Raw genomic sequence first — 15,125 nt, forward strand, 5'->3', positions numbered from 1 at the left:
TTTCATCGAAGACTCGATAACAGGGAAATATGATTGGGTCTATAAAGTTCCTTTTACACTACACAATATTCATATCATTTAAGACCATCCAAATAAAATACTTTTCGTTTTCTTATAACTGATTTTGGGTGGACAGATAGGTAGAATATTCTTTATTGGCACACCTTAGTAAAATATACAGATTAAGGATAGACGAAGACAATAGGCGGTCTTATCGCTAAAGAGCGATCTCTTCCAGACAACCTTTGGGTAGCGGAAACAAATCATTTAGTCATATGTTTATGGGTGGATGTTGTGTAGTTTAACAGGCACTCAAGTGTCGATAATTATACAGGCGTGTCGTTTGAAATCTCGTAATATATTATAATAATGCTGCAAGAGCATTAAATAGCATTAAGTCTTAATTTGTGTGTGTTTATTATTATTATGTGAAAATTAGGTTAAGGATTTTAATTGTTACCCAAAGCATACGTTTTACTTGTATGTGGCCTTTGTGGCGATCTTTAGAATATCCCTGGCTCCGCTTCGGGATCCTTGTAGCATAATATGTAAGACATATACATAGTCTTACAGCATAAATTGAATTCCATGAATTTGCATTTATAAAGAGAAATGTATCTAGAGATTTTATCTTTAAGATAGATATTTGTGTATCTACTGAAAGGACCTTTTGAGCCGACTGTGTGATTGTATTCGGTATAATGTCTAGTCTTTTATAGAAGCAGTAACTGGGTTCACGGCCCGTAGAATAGGTGTATTCCCATTTGTCCGCGACCGACAGGAATATGCGCTGCATATATCGTTCCCATTTGTCCCCTCATGTATAGCGGTGGTTTTGGGATGGGGACAAATGGGAACACATCATAAAATTGCTGTCAATCAGGAATGGCGCTCTGTAGACAAGTACAAACGGACAGCGAACCTTCTTAACGGTGTATATTAATAGTGTCACCTTTTCGCTGCCATTGACTTGATATAAAGTCAGAACATTTCGTGCCCCATACGCCATGACTTGATATGTTATACGGGTTGTTTACGTGCAATGTGTGGCTTGTCGTTGATGACACTTTATTAGTTCATTGGCGTAGCAGTGAAAAGGTTAAATTGATACAGGATGCTGAGGAAAATTTACCGTGAACGTTAAGTGATGTAGGTTAGAATTTGAGAAGTGTTAAGTAGTTTTTTTGATGAATGACTGAATAACACTTCAATAAATCAAAAATCCATTTTCAATTTTGAAAGTTCTAATTAAACGTTTTAAAATTAATGTAATAAACATTCTACTTAACGACTCAATCCTAAAACAACTGAGTCAAGTCTCGAAAATGATTTCAAAGACTAAAAATGGCAAAAGGTCAATACCTTAAATAAATAACAATTTATTTATAATTAGTAACCATTTGACCTGTCATTTACGTTTATAGTAAAATTTCCTTAGTACACTAGCTTTTATTGTAACAAGCCTTCGTATACGAACAGTATTTTGATGTAGGTACAGGTTCATTCACGAAAGCTGGCATGAATGGAATGAACGAAACTTTAATTGAATGAGTGACGCCTGTAGTCCTGTATCGGTTTAGCGAGCTACCATTTTATTGGTTAATGTCATACATATTTTCATTCACTCATTCATTCCATTCGTGCCAGCTCTTGTCATTCGAACTGTTACGTATAGTTTGTAGCTTTCTAGTAGACCCCGAAGGCTTATCCTATTGTCTATTGTTCAGTAAAACCGCACGTGCTACTTACCTGCAAAAAAGGGTCCTAATTATTCTATTTGGCACCTGAGCGCGGGCTAGTCCAACGCTCAAAAAACCAGTGTAGGTGCGCTCTCCGATAACGCGCCTTTGTTACGCATCTCGATGACACATTTTAGACTGGTTCTGTAGCGTTCGACTCGCCGGCACTCAGTAACCGAAGTACCGATTTTTTATGCAGGTGGTTGTGGCACGTGGTACGAGCGGCTTTTCTTAACAATAGACAATAGGATTAGCCTTCGGGGTCTATTAGAAAGCTACAAACTATACCACAAATCTTGGTACTGGACGATCTAACATTCTCGTGAACTAATATACATTCCATTTTCTCGATGTAAGTGACTTAAAGTGAGCTTCGTACTTATTAATAATAGAATCTTCGGAATGTAGTTAACTTGCTGTACAAATTTTTACCTGAAACTGTTAATTATGTATACATTATATATATATGTCTATTTAACTCCGCTTGACTAGTATAATTATATCTGCCGTCCTGAGACGCGTCATTTTATATCACGTTTGTTGGCAACCAAAAAAAACACAAAAATGTCATTACTCTTAAAAACCTCGTATCTCATTACCAAACGGAGACTTAGATACGAGCTTTAAACGTTTTGGTTGTCATCGGATGTTTAATTACTGTGTGCAATTACGTTCTGTTGTACATGTATGAAGTTCTTCCTATGTAGAGTTTTAAGAAAATGTTATATTTATATCGTGCTAAATTAATATATCAACTAAGTCCCCAACTCATCATGGGGCGTGTTATTGAAAATGAAGATATATTTTAAGAGATTTTTTCTAATGAATTTTTAGAAATATATACGTTATACAGTTTTTTTTACTTGTCTCGTCGCGATCTCTTGATTAGCGTAGCTATTGGTTGATTGGCATTGGGTTACCCTCGCCTTCCTCAGTCGAATTGCATAACTATCCTCCTAAGTCCCGAGTTACTTTTAAAAGGACAAATTCAAATCAAATTTTGAACTATAATAGAATAAAAGAAGGTTCCAAATTCAAAACTGCTAATCTGACTCTGGGTCTTAGGAGGCTATAGTTTAGTTAAACACTTGCTGCACGCGAATCCGTAGTGTGCTCTCTGTCACACCTACCTGCGGCGGACGGCGTCCTGTCTCTTTTTTACTTGCCTCGCGTGAAGTGAGTTCTTAACTCAACTATATTCCGACCGACGTAACGTTTCCGCCAAAAACGCGCACGGTTACATTGTAATATAGACCTTCCTACGTTCCAATAAGGTTTACAATAGCGCGTTAAGGATTCGAAGCAATGGCGGTCTGTTTCGCAATTAGTCTGCAGGGATGTTCGTAGGATAAGAGGAACTGCAAGTGTGCTTATCAACAACCCTTTTACCAATATGAATTAAGTGTCAGGGCGTCCGCTAGATGGCGTGGGCGCACGCCCGCGGGTGTATAGTCCGTAGATTTGAAGCTGGCCCCGAACGGCTAATCCTTTGTCTATTGATATAGTTTTATAGATATAATGCGGCGCACGCGTCCGCGCCATCTAGCGGACGCCCTCAGAGGCAATAGCGAATGACAGGCGATGAGTAGAGAAAATACGATATTTATATAAAAATAAAGTATTTTAACTTGTAAAATATATAATTCCTAATATGGCATTTACCGTTTACAAAGGAGTGATGTAATTGAAAACGACTTATATAAATTAACTAATTTAGTTAAATTAAGTTATGGATTAATAATTTAATGCATGTAAAGTGAATGCCAAACTTGTACATAGCTGTTGTACAAGTACAACACTTCTGAGTGACAATTTAGTATGATCAATTCGTCAACCGATCAGAGGGGCTACTGCGAAAATCGAAATTCGCAAATTGCGGGGATCTGTCTCTTTTACTCCAATGAAGGCGTAATAAGAGTGACAGAGAAAGATGCCCGCAATTTGCGAACTTCGATTTTCGCGGTTATAGCCCAGATAACATGATAAGTTAATAAATATCGATGCGTGCGAGTTTAATAGGCGATTAGAGTTTCGTATATCTACATACTTTTACCTCTAGCCGTAAAGGCTTATTAATAAAAGGCCCCCACTTAATTTTTAATCCTATTTGAGACATAGCAAAATTGCGTTTATCGTAGATGATTGATTTATCGGTGGCTAGAGGATATTAAACTTTCTGTCTCTATTCTTAAAGCTCAATTTATAATTGGTGTTATCTTACCCGGTCTACAAGATCTGAGGTTTACAATAATGGAGCTCCACTCAGTAAATGAAGAGATACATATGTTGTCTTCAACTACATACATGTCGATCTCAAAGCCCAATCAAGTAAAGTTGCCATCAGATATATCGGAGCGGTCAAGGCGCTCACAAATATCTGAACACGCCTCTATTGTCAAGGCGTTAGAGTGCATGTTCAGATATTGTGAACACCTTGGCCGCTCCGATACCGGCGACTGTACCTATGAACAGCCTGTTTCTATTTTTAAACATATATGAAACAAAGTAAGAATTGGCAAAATCGCTGTTACGACGTACAGCGCGCGTGCAATGCGCGACCTATTCGCCACATTTAACGTGTCCTTTACGACAATTGAACCCAAAGGTATCGACTGTGGTATCGATATCGATATGGACGCCCTTTAAGAGCGTCTTACAAATAAAAATCTGTCCTTTACAACGTTAATTTCCTAAGATGTCTCTCGAAAGCCTAAAACTCGCGCGTTGTATATTTGTGTTCAACTCGGACCATATTTTTATAAGATATTGTGCAATAATCGGCCTAAAACCGGATTGATGATGCGGCCATGCCAATTGTTATTCAGTGTAATTTTTATTAATAGTTTTATTTGTTAAAACTACTCGCTGTTACCTTGAGTCATCATTTGTTGAATCGTTTGTTTTATTATTATTTTCAATGACATTACGGATTTTACTGTCACCTTTGAGATAAATAAAGCGTCAAAATATTGTATACTGGTGTTTTTATTCCTGAAACGATTGATTCCCGCCGCTTGAGACAATTTTGTGGCCTGGATTGTATACATTTTCATTTTTAAAGGCCATCTTCTAGTTTAACAGGTCTCTCAACTACCAGCTAAGTATATATTAGTAAAAAAAACAGCAGTTGTACTCCGGGAGTGCCGGCAGAAGTGAAAACTCAATGACATTGTAGCAGTTGTTCGATCAGGTCACGTGTCCGTCTTACGTCTTACAAATCTTACGGTCACGTGACCTGTCGCGAGTTTAACATTTTTCCCCCATGACTAAAAGTGCACAGCACCGCTAAAGAAGTTTTCACTTCAAAAAACTTCTGAATTGCAATTAAATATTTAGACTAAGACTATGTGGCGCCACTGTGCCAGCGCCGCACTTGTTAGTTTTTATCTCATTTATTTATCTCGTTTCAAGTCATTACCTAATTGTACCCATTCTTTACACAATTTGTTCTTATCTGTGCAAACTTCGATTCGCGGGACCAATCAGGGCCTGGCTTCCTACAGAAGCCACCCCTAATTGGCCGCGCGATCCACTACTACCAACTTAGACACCATTTTCTCCAATTTTGTAACTGAACTGCTCTTCCTTCTGCTCCTGACCACCGTCACGAAAGCACGGTGACATATTTTATACGTAAGACCCAACTCTGTAATTCTGCATGTGTCCTCGAAGAAAGAAATACACATACTTCACCACTGCATCAGCGTTTCCGTCGATAGCCCCTCATCAATACCCCAAGGACTGGGTCTTAGAACGTTACCTACGTCAAATTGCTTATAAAGAAAGAAAGTAAATTGAAACAGAACCTTACAACCGGACGATGCATTTAGGCCATTCGTCCAGCGTCCAGTTTCAATATAAGGTTCTAAGGATCTAAATAAGCATACAATGATTGTTAAATATTTTTATTTCAACTATAGCTAAGATACAAATTCAGTTAAATCTAATAATCAGTCTTTAAAACTACGTTAAGCTAGCTTGGCAAAATAAAACGACTCCTCTATGACAGCTCAATTTAAAAACTTAAATACTTGGCCATGTTACGCCGCATAGGAAATCTAACCAATCCCTAGTGTAAATTTAATATATTCAATAGCGTGACGTGACGTACGCGTTTGCGTTAAGTAGCATTTTGAGTTTCCATAACGCTCCGCTTGGCGCGCTGTTCAAAATCCCATACAAAAATAGACTACGCAAACGCGAACGCTTGTCACGTTATCGAAATAAATGTACACTAGGGGTTCCGAGCACCATTGGAAGCAAAGTGAGAGTTTGGCTCTATCTGACAACACGAATGGGTTATTAAGTCCGTTTCATACTAAAATAAATCTACTTTAAAAGTACAATCAAACAGTTCTGAGTACCTTTTGAACAATTTGTCATATACAAAAAAGGTTGACGTATATAGAACATGGTTGGTACAAAAGATAACAAATTATTATTTACCTGAGTTGAAATCATGAATTCTACTTTGCAGGATACGTCGTTGGTAGCGCTATCGCTTAAGGCCCCCCCCCCCCCCCACTGATTAACAGTCCGCCGGACGATATCGGTCTGTCAGTTAGAACAGAAAGTTGACAGCTCCGAACAACTGACAGGCCGATATCGTCCGGCGGACTGGTAATCAGAAGGCCCCTTTATAAGCCTTTTGGGCGCCATGGATACAAATCACAATGGTTTTCAATGTTCTCCTTACAATGAATAATAGCTAGTTTTTCTCGTATGGGCATATTCATAGACTAGGAATCCTCTAGACTAGTCTAGACGCAGTTTAGAGCAATTATTTCATGAAACCGATGCTGCCAAAAAACTGGGGTGCGGGGGACGAGGTGAGCGAGTCCCGTGCCGTGATTGGTCCGTTCAAAGACACGGACGTCACACAAAGACACTTTGACTCGAAGATGAAGTAAAACTACCGTATATTTGTGGCAGAGGGGGTAGCGCTACTATGCTCAGTCTGGAGGATGTCTTGTCTGTGGGCATATTTATCAAACGGATCTCAACATCCAAATGGTTAAGAAAAATGTTACAAAGCTCGTTTCTACTTTCATTCAGAAGCAATTCAAAGCGTTATAAAAACCTTCTTTTTCGCCATGACATGCGCTATAACAACCCAAAGCGCTGTCCCCCAAACTGCTTCCAACAAATTTATCGTATGTGTCTCCATATTTGCCACCTTCCAGTGGAACGGGAACATGTTGTAACACACCATGTGGCCAACATACAAGGCTATGGCGTTAAGGCCGGGCGCTCGGAACGGCCCGCCGCCCCAGAGGCGCCAGGCGTCGGTAAACAGGTAGCAGAGGACGAGCAGGACGAGGCAGAACGAGGTCGACACAAGGACGAAGGAAATAGACCTGGAAAATGGAGAGTATTTATTAAGATCCGGTTGCTAAGCTATTATTATTTTGCAGAGAAGAATGCAATTGTGGTACGTGATGCATGGAACGGCCATACATTGTCAGCGCCAAGTCGGTGCAAACTTAGGGTAACAAAGCGGGGTATTTTGCCCGCGGCCTCTGGGCAAACTGGGGCCCATGGGCCTCTGGCCTAAGAGGGGCCCCAGTTTGACCTAAAGACCGTGTGAGCACAGCACCCAGTGCCCCCATTCGATGGATTTTGCCACTTTGTTAGTGTAGTTACGCCATTGGTCGGTGTATATACCCACGTAACCACCGCCATACATGAGGCGAATGATTCATATGAATCTGGGGGTACGGCAGTGCCCCCGCCAAGTCGAGCAAAACAAAGAGGCACGGCCGTACCATCCTTTTCTCGAAGCGGTTCAGGCGATTTTCGACGTCCTGTAATTTTGTGCTGGTTGAAGCTAGAACCCTGAATTTTCAGTAATATAATGGCCAAGTCATTATACGTATTACAAATTAAAGATATCTTATTGATACGGTTTTAACACCCCCTGGCACTGATTAAAATAACCGACTTGGTTTCACATTATATCTCAAAACTTTTTTGTAGTAGAAGCGTTGCGAGACTTGCGCCTTTTTACATGTAATGTTTTTGATGGGATACACCTATTCCCATCTGTGCCCGGCGGGTACAAATGGGACTACACCCACTTGTCTAGACGTCATTCAAAGTTGTCTCAAATGTTTGTTTTACGTGCAGTCTCCACTGTTTTTGTAGACTCCTTGCTGCTATCGAACCAACAATACAAAAAACAATCAACCCTCCTTTTTTTTTGGGCAGTCATGTAATAATCACTCACCACAAGTTCTTATTTATTGGCACCACTCCATGCTCCCTACTGAAGCCAGTCAGCAAGGCACCGGCTAGAGCGAAAACTAGTCCCCACGCCAGCCAGCGAGATACTCGTGCTTTGTGTGAGCGCTGCAGCAATACTGTCGCTCCTGCTTGCACACCTAGTAGCGCTTGTACAGCTGATGTTAGGCAACCTGTAAAAAAAGCATTTGATTAAAATGTATTCGGATTCGCAAAGGCCTATATTATATCTTCGCTAGTGCTTACCAAGTAAACCCTCAGGGTCAGTATGTGGTCCTCCGTAGACCTGGCGACGGTCGGTCTACTGGAACAGGTGTGATGAGCCCAGGACCAGACGGTCGATGTACCACACCGCCACTGTTCTATCATAGTAACTTACCCAGTAGACCTTCAGGGTCAGTATGTGGTCCTCCGTAGACCTGGCGACGGTCGGTCCACTGGAACAGGTGTGATGAGCCCAGGACCAGACGATCTATGTACCACACCGCCACTGTTCTATCATAGTAACTTACCCAGTAGACCTTCAGGGTCAGTATGTGGTCCTCCGTAGACCTGGCGACGGTCGGTCCACTGGAACAGGTGTGATGAGCCCAGGACCAGACGATCGATGTACCACACCGCCAATGTTTTATCTTAGCTAGTGTCTTACCCAGTAAACCCACATGGTCAGTATGTGGTCCTCCGTAGACCTGGCGACGGTCGGTCCACTGGAACAGGTGTGATGAGCCCAGGACCAGACGATCTATGTACCACACCGCCACTGTTCTATCATAGTAACTTACCTAGTAGACCCTCAGGGTCAGTATGTGGTCCTCCGTAGACCTGGCGACGGTCGGTCCACTGGAACAGGTGTGATGAGCCCAGGACCAGACGATCTATGTACCACACCGCCACTGTTCTATCATAGTAACTTACCTAGTAGACCCTCAGGGTCAGTATGTGGTCCTCCGTAGACCTGGCGACGGTCGGTCCACTGGAACAGGTGTGATGAGCCTAGGACCAGACGATCGATGTAGCCAGCCGCTCCGCCGCTGCACTCCGGGGCTGCCCAGTCGTCGTGCTTGCCGCCGGGGCCGAGGTAGCCTCTGGAAGGAAAATTAACTAACTAATATGGCTCATCGACCCAAAGAGGGTCTTGGCCTCCGAGACGAGAGCACACCACTTTTCCCGAAGTAAAACATTGGTTTTGTTTAATATATATTAACCTTATTAACACTTCAAATATTTTAAATCTCGTAAACAAAATTTGTTACATCCAGTCACCCAAACGACGCATAAAGCAGTGGCCAAAGAGCCATTGATTTTAGAAGATGTATCTTTATATAATTTATCATTGCTCTGTTTGTTGTTGTTGTCTGTCCTAGGGCACCGCGGAGGTGCATAGGGCCTCCACTCCACAAGATCCTTCCACGCCTTCCTGTCTTGAGCAACCGTCTCATTGCTCTGGCCGAAGGAATTATGATGGTAAACGGATGGTGATTACGTTGTGAGCAACATCAAATTTATGATAAGTCAAATTTTGCACAAAATTTGTCTGCACGAGTCACTTGAGTAGGTGAGTGCACCAGCGATAAGAGGTAACAAGATGTGTAGTGGAATTAGTGGATATGATGTACTTACGCTCGACAGCCAGGGTCGTGAACTACGAAGGTGATCACAGTGTGAACTGCTGCGAGGGTTTTAGCTGGGTAAAGCCCAGCACCACACGCGAGAGAGGACGTCTTTCACCTGCTGATGATGATGATGTACTTACGCTGGACAGCCAGGGTCATGATTCATGAACTACGAAGGTGATCACAGTGTGAACGGCTACGCGTGCACCAGCTAATAGCGTCCAACACCACATGTAAGAGAGGACGTCTTTCGCCTGCTAATGATGATGATGTACTTACGCTGGACAGCCAGGGTCGTGAACTACGAAGGTATCACAGTATGAACAGCTACGCGTGCACCAGCTAATAGCGTCCAACACCACATGTAAGAGAGGTCGTCGTTCACCTGCTGATGATGATGATGTACTTACGCTGGACAGCCAGGGTCATGAACTACGAAGGTGATCACAGTGTGAAATGCTACAAGGGCACCAGCTAAAGCCCAGCACCACACGCACGAAAGGACATCCTTCAAAGCCTGTCCACAAGCTCCCTGGAAGACAAGCATCTCATAGTTACTCATCAATATGATATGTTATATCTCTATGGTCTTTAAATGCGGATGAAAATAATATCAATATTGAATAATTTTACGGTTTTAAGACTCACTTGTTTTAAGTCACTCGTGCGACATGTTTCGGAGAGCCTGTCTCCTTTCTCAAGCACTAATAGTGCGAGCAGGGTTCACGACGGCCGTGACTTAAAACAAGTGAATCTAAACTGTAAAATTATTCAATATATATCAACCCCTAGTATAAATTTCATTCGATAGCGTGACGAGCGTTTGCGTTGTTTATTTTGTATGGGATTTTGAACAGCGCGCCCAGCGGGCCGTTTTGGAAACTCGTCACGCTATCGAAAGAAATTTACACTAGGGGTTCAGCTATCATTTTACTAAAAGCCTACCGAACAAAGAAATTAGCAAAACCATCATACATTTGAAGAAAGCCATGTTTTTTAAAGAAGAAGATTCAAGTCCTCAAGTAAAATTGTGTAGAAAAATGCCCCCAATCCATGTAGGTGCAGGAAACTGAGAGACAGAGAATCAAACCTCATGTACCCTGGGTGGTGTGAAGTACTAAAATTGTGTAGAAAAGTGCTCCCAAACCACATTGGTAAAGGAAACTGAGAGACAGAGAATCAAACCTCATGTACCCTGGGTGGCGTGAACGTGAAGTACTAAAATTGTGTAGAAAAGTGCTCCCAAACTGTAGGTGCAGGAAACTGAGAGACAGAGAATCAAACCTCATGTACCCTGGGTGGCGTGAAGTACTTCGGCGCAGTGAGGGCGTAGAAGCCAGCCGCCACGAAGTATGCCACGGCGAGTCGTTGCAGGACGCCGAAGATGCGTATCTCGCCTAAAGTGTTGCGGCCTGCGACTGAGCAACGCCGAGCAGGAACATTATACAGGAGCGCTGAAAAAAAAAATATGTAGAATAGTTTATATAGGGGTGATTTAGGGCTCATTTAGACGGCGCGCGTACGCGTATTCGATTTTAGTTATAGTTTGTAGCTTTCTAATAGACCCCGAAGGCTAATCCTATTGTCTATTGTTAAGAAAAACCGCTCGTGCCACGTGCCACAACCACCTGCATAAAAAATCGGTACTTCGGTTACTGAGTGCCGGCGAGTCGAACGCTACAGAACCAGTCTAAAATGTGTCATCGAGATGCGTAACAAAGGCGCGTTATCGGAGAGCGCACCTACACTGGTATTTTGAGCGTTGGACTAGCCCGCGCTCAGGTGCCAAATAGAATATTAGGACCCTTTTTTGCAGGTAAGTAGCACGTGCGGTTTTACTGAACAATAGACAATAGTATACGCCTTCGGGGTCTACTAGAAAGCTACAAACTATACATTGCGGACCATTGAGGTGACATCAATTTAGCCGACCGATCAAATCGGATCGCATGCGAGTTCCCGCACCGTCTAAATGAGCCCTTAGACGGCGCGCGAACTCGCATGCGATTGTAGTTACATTGCGGACTGTTGGTTACGTCCAATTCAACCGACCGATCAAAACCCGCAATGTAATGAAACTCGCATGCGAGTTCTCGCATCGTCTAAATTATGAGCCCTAAGAGCGTGTCAAGGTAATTTTGAACACCTCGCCCGCTTAGCAACTTCTGCTGCTGGCTGGACAACTTGGACACATTCTACCCTATTTATTGGTGGGAAAATACAAACAGGGTTGAGTGGCGAAAACAAGGAGGCCTTGGCCCTGTATATTATAACGGCCTCCTAGCCTAATAGTCTGCGGTGACCCTGCCTACGAAGCAGGAGGTCCCGGTTTCGAATCTTGGTAAGGGCATTTATTTGTGTGTTTATATCACAAATATTTTTTCCTGAGCTAGGGATGTTTCTATGCATAATAAGTATTTATATATAGTATTATAGTAACGATTGTCACAAAGCTAGGCCCTTCTAGTTTACTTATGGTGATAGATATCTATGTATAACTGTATAGTTCACAAAATCAACAGCGCACACAGATCGTTACGCAAATATCGGTCACCCACTAAAGACCGCAATGAGACCATACTAATGGGAATCCACTACTTTCCTAACTTACTATCTTCTTCTACTGAAAAAGCTACCTTACGGCATTCTTAATAAAATTCATATTAGAAAATAGAACGATGGAGAGATGGGAGTTTTTGGAAGTTATTCAGATGAGTTCGCGTATCACCCACTTTTATAACTTCCTTTATTCAAAATACGACCTTGCGTCTATGTTAACATGGTTTCTATTGCAAAAGGAAAAGCAGGGAAGATAGGAGTTTTTGAAAGTGATCGATGTATAAACCGTTAGTATAACATGCACGGATGGACAAACATAGAGCATGCATGAAATCTGTCTTCACTTGTTGAGATACATTTCACTACATATGAGGAATGTGGTAAGTATGTTTGTATGTATAATACCTACTATTTTTAGAATTCTGAATTTTTTTCGCAATTAATCGGCTTTCAAAAGTTTATATTTTTAACCGACTTCAAAAAAAAAGGAGGTTCTCAGTTTGACCCGTATGTATGTATGTATGTATGTATGTATGTATGTATGTATGTATGTATGTATGTATATTTGTTCGCGATTATCTCGCGTTTGGCTGAACTGATTTTGATGCGGTTTTCAAAAAAGTGTTTCTTACATTCTGGAGAAGGTTTTAGTATACATAGATCTGAGCTGATGCTGAACCCTGGCTGTACCTAGTGGAACTCAGGTTTGGTGCAACATAGGCTCACACTGTTTTGGTCATCCGTCACATCTTTATGAGCACTTGGGAGAGCAGTACCCAAGATAGAGCTGATGCTGAACCCTGGCTGTACCTAGTGGAACTCAGGTTTGGTGCAACATAGGCTCACGCTGTTTTGGTCATCCGTCACATCTTGATGAGCACTTGGGAGAGCAGTACCCAATATAGAGCTGATGCTGAACCCTGGATGTACCTAGTGGAACTCAGGTTTGATGCAACATAGGCTCACGCTGTTTTGGTCATCCAACACGCCTTAATGAGCACTTGGGAGAGCAGTACCCAAGATAGAGCAGATGCTGAACCCTGGATGTACCTAGTGAAACTCAGGATGTACCTACTGGAACTCAGGTTTGGTGCAACATAGGCCCACGCTATTTTGGTCATCCGTTACATCTTGATCAGCACTTGGGAGAGCAGTACCCAAGATAGAGCTGATGCTGAACCCTGGCTGTACCTAGTGGAACTCAGGTTTGGTGCAACATAGGCCCACGCTATTTTGGTCATCCGTTACATCTTGATCAGCACTTGGGAGAGCAGTACCCAAGATAGAGCTGATGCTGAACCCTGGCTGTACCTAGTGGAACTCAGGTTTGGTGCAACATAGGCCCACGCTATTTTGGTCATCCGTCACATCTTGATGAGCACTTGGGAGAGCAGTACCCAAGATAGAGCTGATGCTGAACCCTGGCTGTACCTTTTTAGTGATAGGTAGGTACTTATGGTTTATGGTTTAAGAATTTATTTCTCCAAAAGAATATTACATTCACTTACATAGAGAAATACAAACAAACATTATATACATTATTTACAGAGTGCACGAATAGCATAAAATATATTCTAGGACTAAGCAAAGCAAATATTTTTTTATTAAGAATGTGGGTATTATAATTGTGAAGTATCAATCGGCAACTGGTAAGTACAGTAGGTACAGGGAAATTGTCATCGCGCGAGCGCGGGCGGACCAGGCTGTCGCGCAGTCCAGCGTAACGTGACCTAGACGTTAATAAAGAGAGCGCGCCAAAGATACGCGTGTATAATGGTTGGTCCACGCGGTCAGCATGTCCTCCGAGCTTCATTGTATAGAAGTACCTACCTATCACTAAAAGCTGGAGAACCCTGGCTGTACCTAGTGGAACTCAGGTTTGGTGCAACATAGGCCCACGCTATTTTGGTCATCCGTCACATCTTGATGAGCACTTGGGAGAGCAGTACCCAAGATAGAGCTGATGCTGAACCCTGGCTGTACCTAGTGGAACTCAGGTTTGGTGCACCATAGGCCCACGCTATTTTGGCCATCCGTCACATCTTGATGAGCACTTGGGAGAGCAGTACCCAAGATAGAGCTGATGCTGAACCCTTGCTGTACCTAATGGAACTCAGGATGTACCTAGTGGAACTCAGGTTTGGTGCAATATAGGCCCACGCTATTTTGGTCATCCGTTACATCTTGATTAGCACTTGGGAGAGCAGTACCCAAGATAGAGCTAATGCTGAACCCTGGCTGTACCTAGTGGAACTCAGGTTTGGTGCAACATAGACCCACGCTATTTTGGTCATCCGTCACATCTTGATGAGCACTTGGGAGAGCAGTACCCAAGATAGAGCTGATGCTGAACCCTTGCTGTACCTAGTGGAACTCAGGTTTGGTGCAACATACACACTTTGTTTTGGTTATCCGACTTGTCGTCGTGTGCCTATGTTGCAGAGTTCCACTAGGTGGGTCGATGAACTTTTTTCTAACTGCCTTTAAAAAAAGGACGTTCTCAGTTTGACCCGTATGTATGTATGTATGTATGTGTGTTCGTGATTATCTCGCGTTTGGCTGAACCGATTTTGATGCGGTTTTCAGAAAAGTGTTTGTTACACATTCTGGAAAAAGTTTTAGTGTACAGTACATGGATGGTTTGAAAAACCAATTGGACCCGGTAGGTGGCCATGCTATCGGTATACCTACCAACAAATTTAAGTTGCTGAAACCGATTTAGATAAAATAGTGGGAGTGGGAGCAATATACATACAAATCGTTTAGCACCGAAACGTCATATTATGTTGTGACGCAATTATCATCGAGTTAGGCCATCCCCAACATTAGTAGGTAGTTACTAGCCCAAAACTAAATGGAGAGCCTAAAAAACTAGTATTTTAGCCCAAAACCTAAAATAAATGAAGTACCTACCTATCACTAAAAAGTAAAAAATAAAATAAAATAAATAAAAAAGAATAAAAAAATTAAAAAT

The 15,125-nt window shown here is 42.2% G+C and overlaps 1 protein-coding gene across 1 annotated transcript in view; it reads right to left on the bottom strand.

Moving 5' to 3' along the window:
• Positions 1 to 6,775: 6,775 nt before the first annotated feature.
• LOC134662840 (heparan-alpha-glucosaminide N-acetyltransferase) overlaps positions 6,776 to 15,125 on the bottom strand; it is a 52,020-nt gene continuing 43,670 nt past the window's right edge. The window contains 6 exon segments of the mRNA XM_063519163.1: positions 6,776 to 7,096; positions 7,966 to 8,152; positions 8,895 to 9,064; positions 10,003 to 10,124; positions 10,886 to 11,016; positions 11,019 to 11,046. Coding sequence (XP_063375233.1) covers positions 6,802 to 7,096; positions 7,966 to 8,152; positions 8,895 to 9,064; positions 10,003 to 10,124; positions 10,886 to 11,016; positions 11,019 to 11,046 — 933 coding nt within the window. The 3' untranslated portion in view covers positions 6,776 to 6,801.

Source organism: Cydia amplana, chromosome 3 (assembly GCF_948474715.1).
Source record: "Cydia amplana chromosome 3, ilCydAmpl1.1, whole genome shotgun sequence".
Taxonomy (NCBI): domain Eukaryota; kingdom Metazoa; phylum Arthropoda; class Insecta; order Lepidoptera; family Tortricidae; genus Cydia; species Cydia amplana.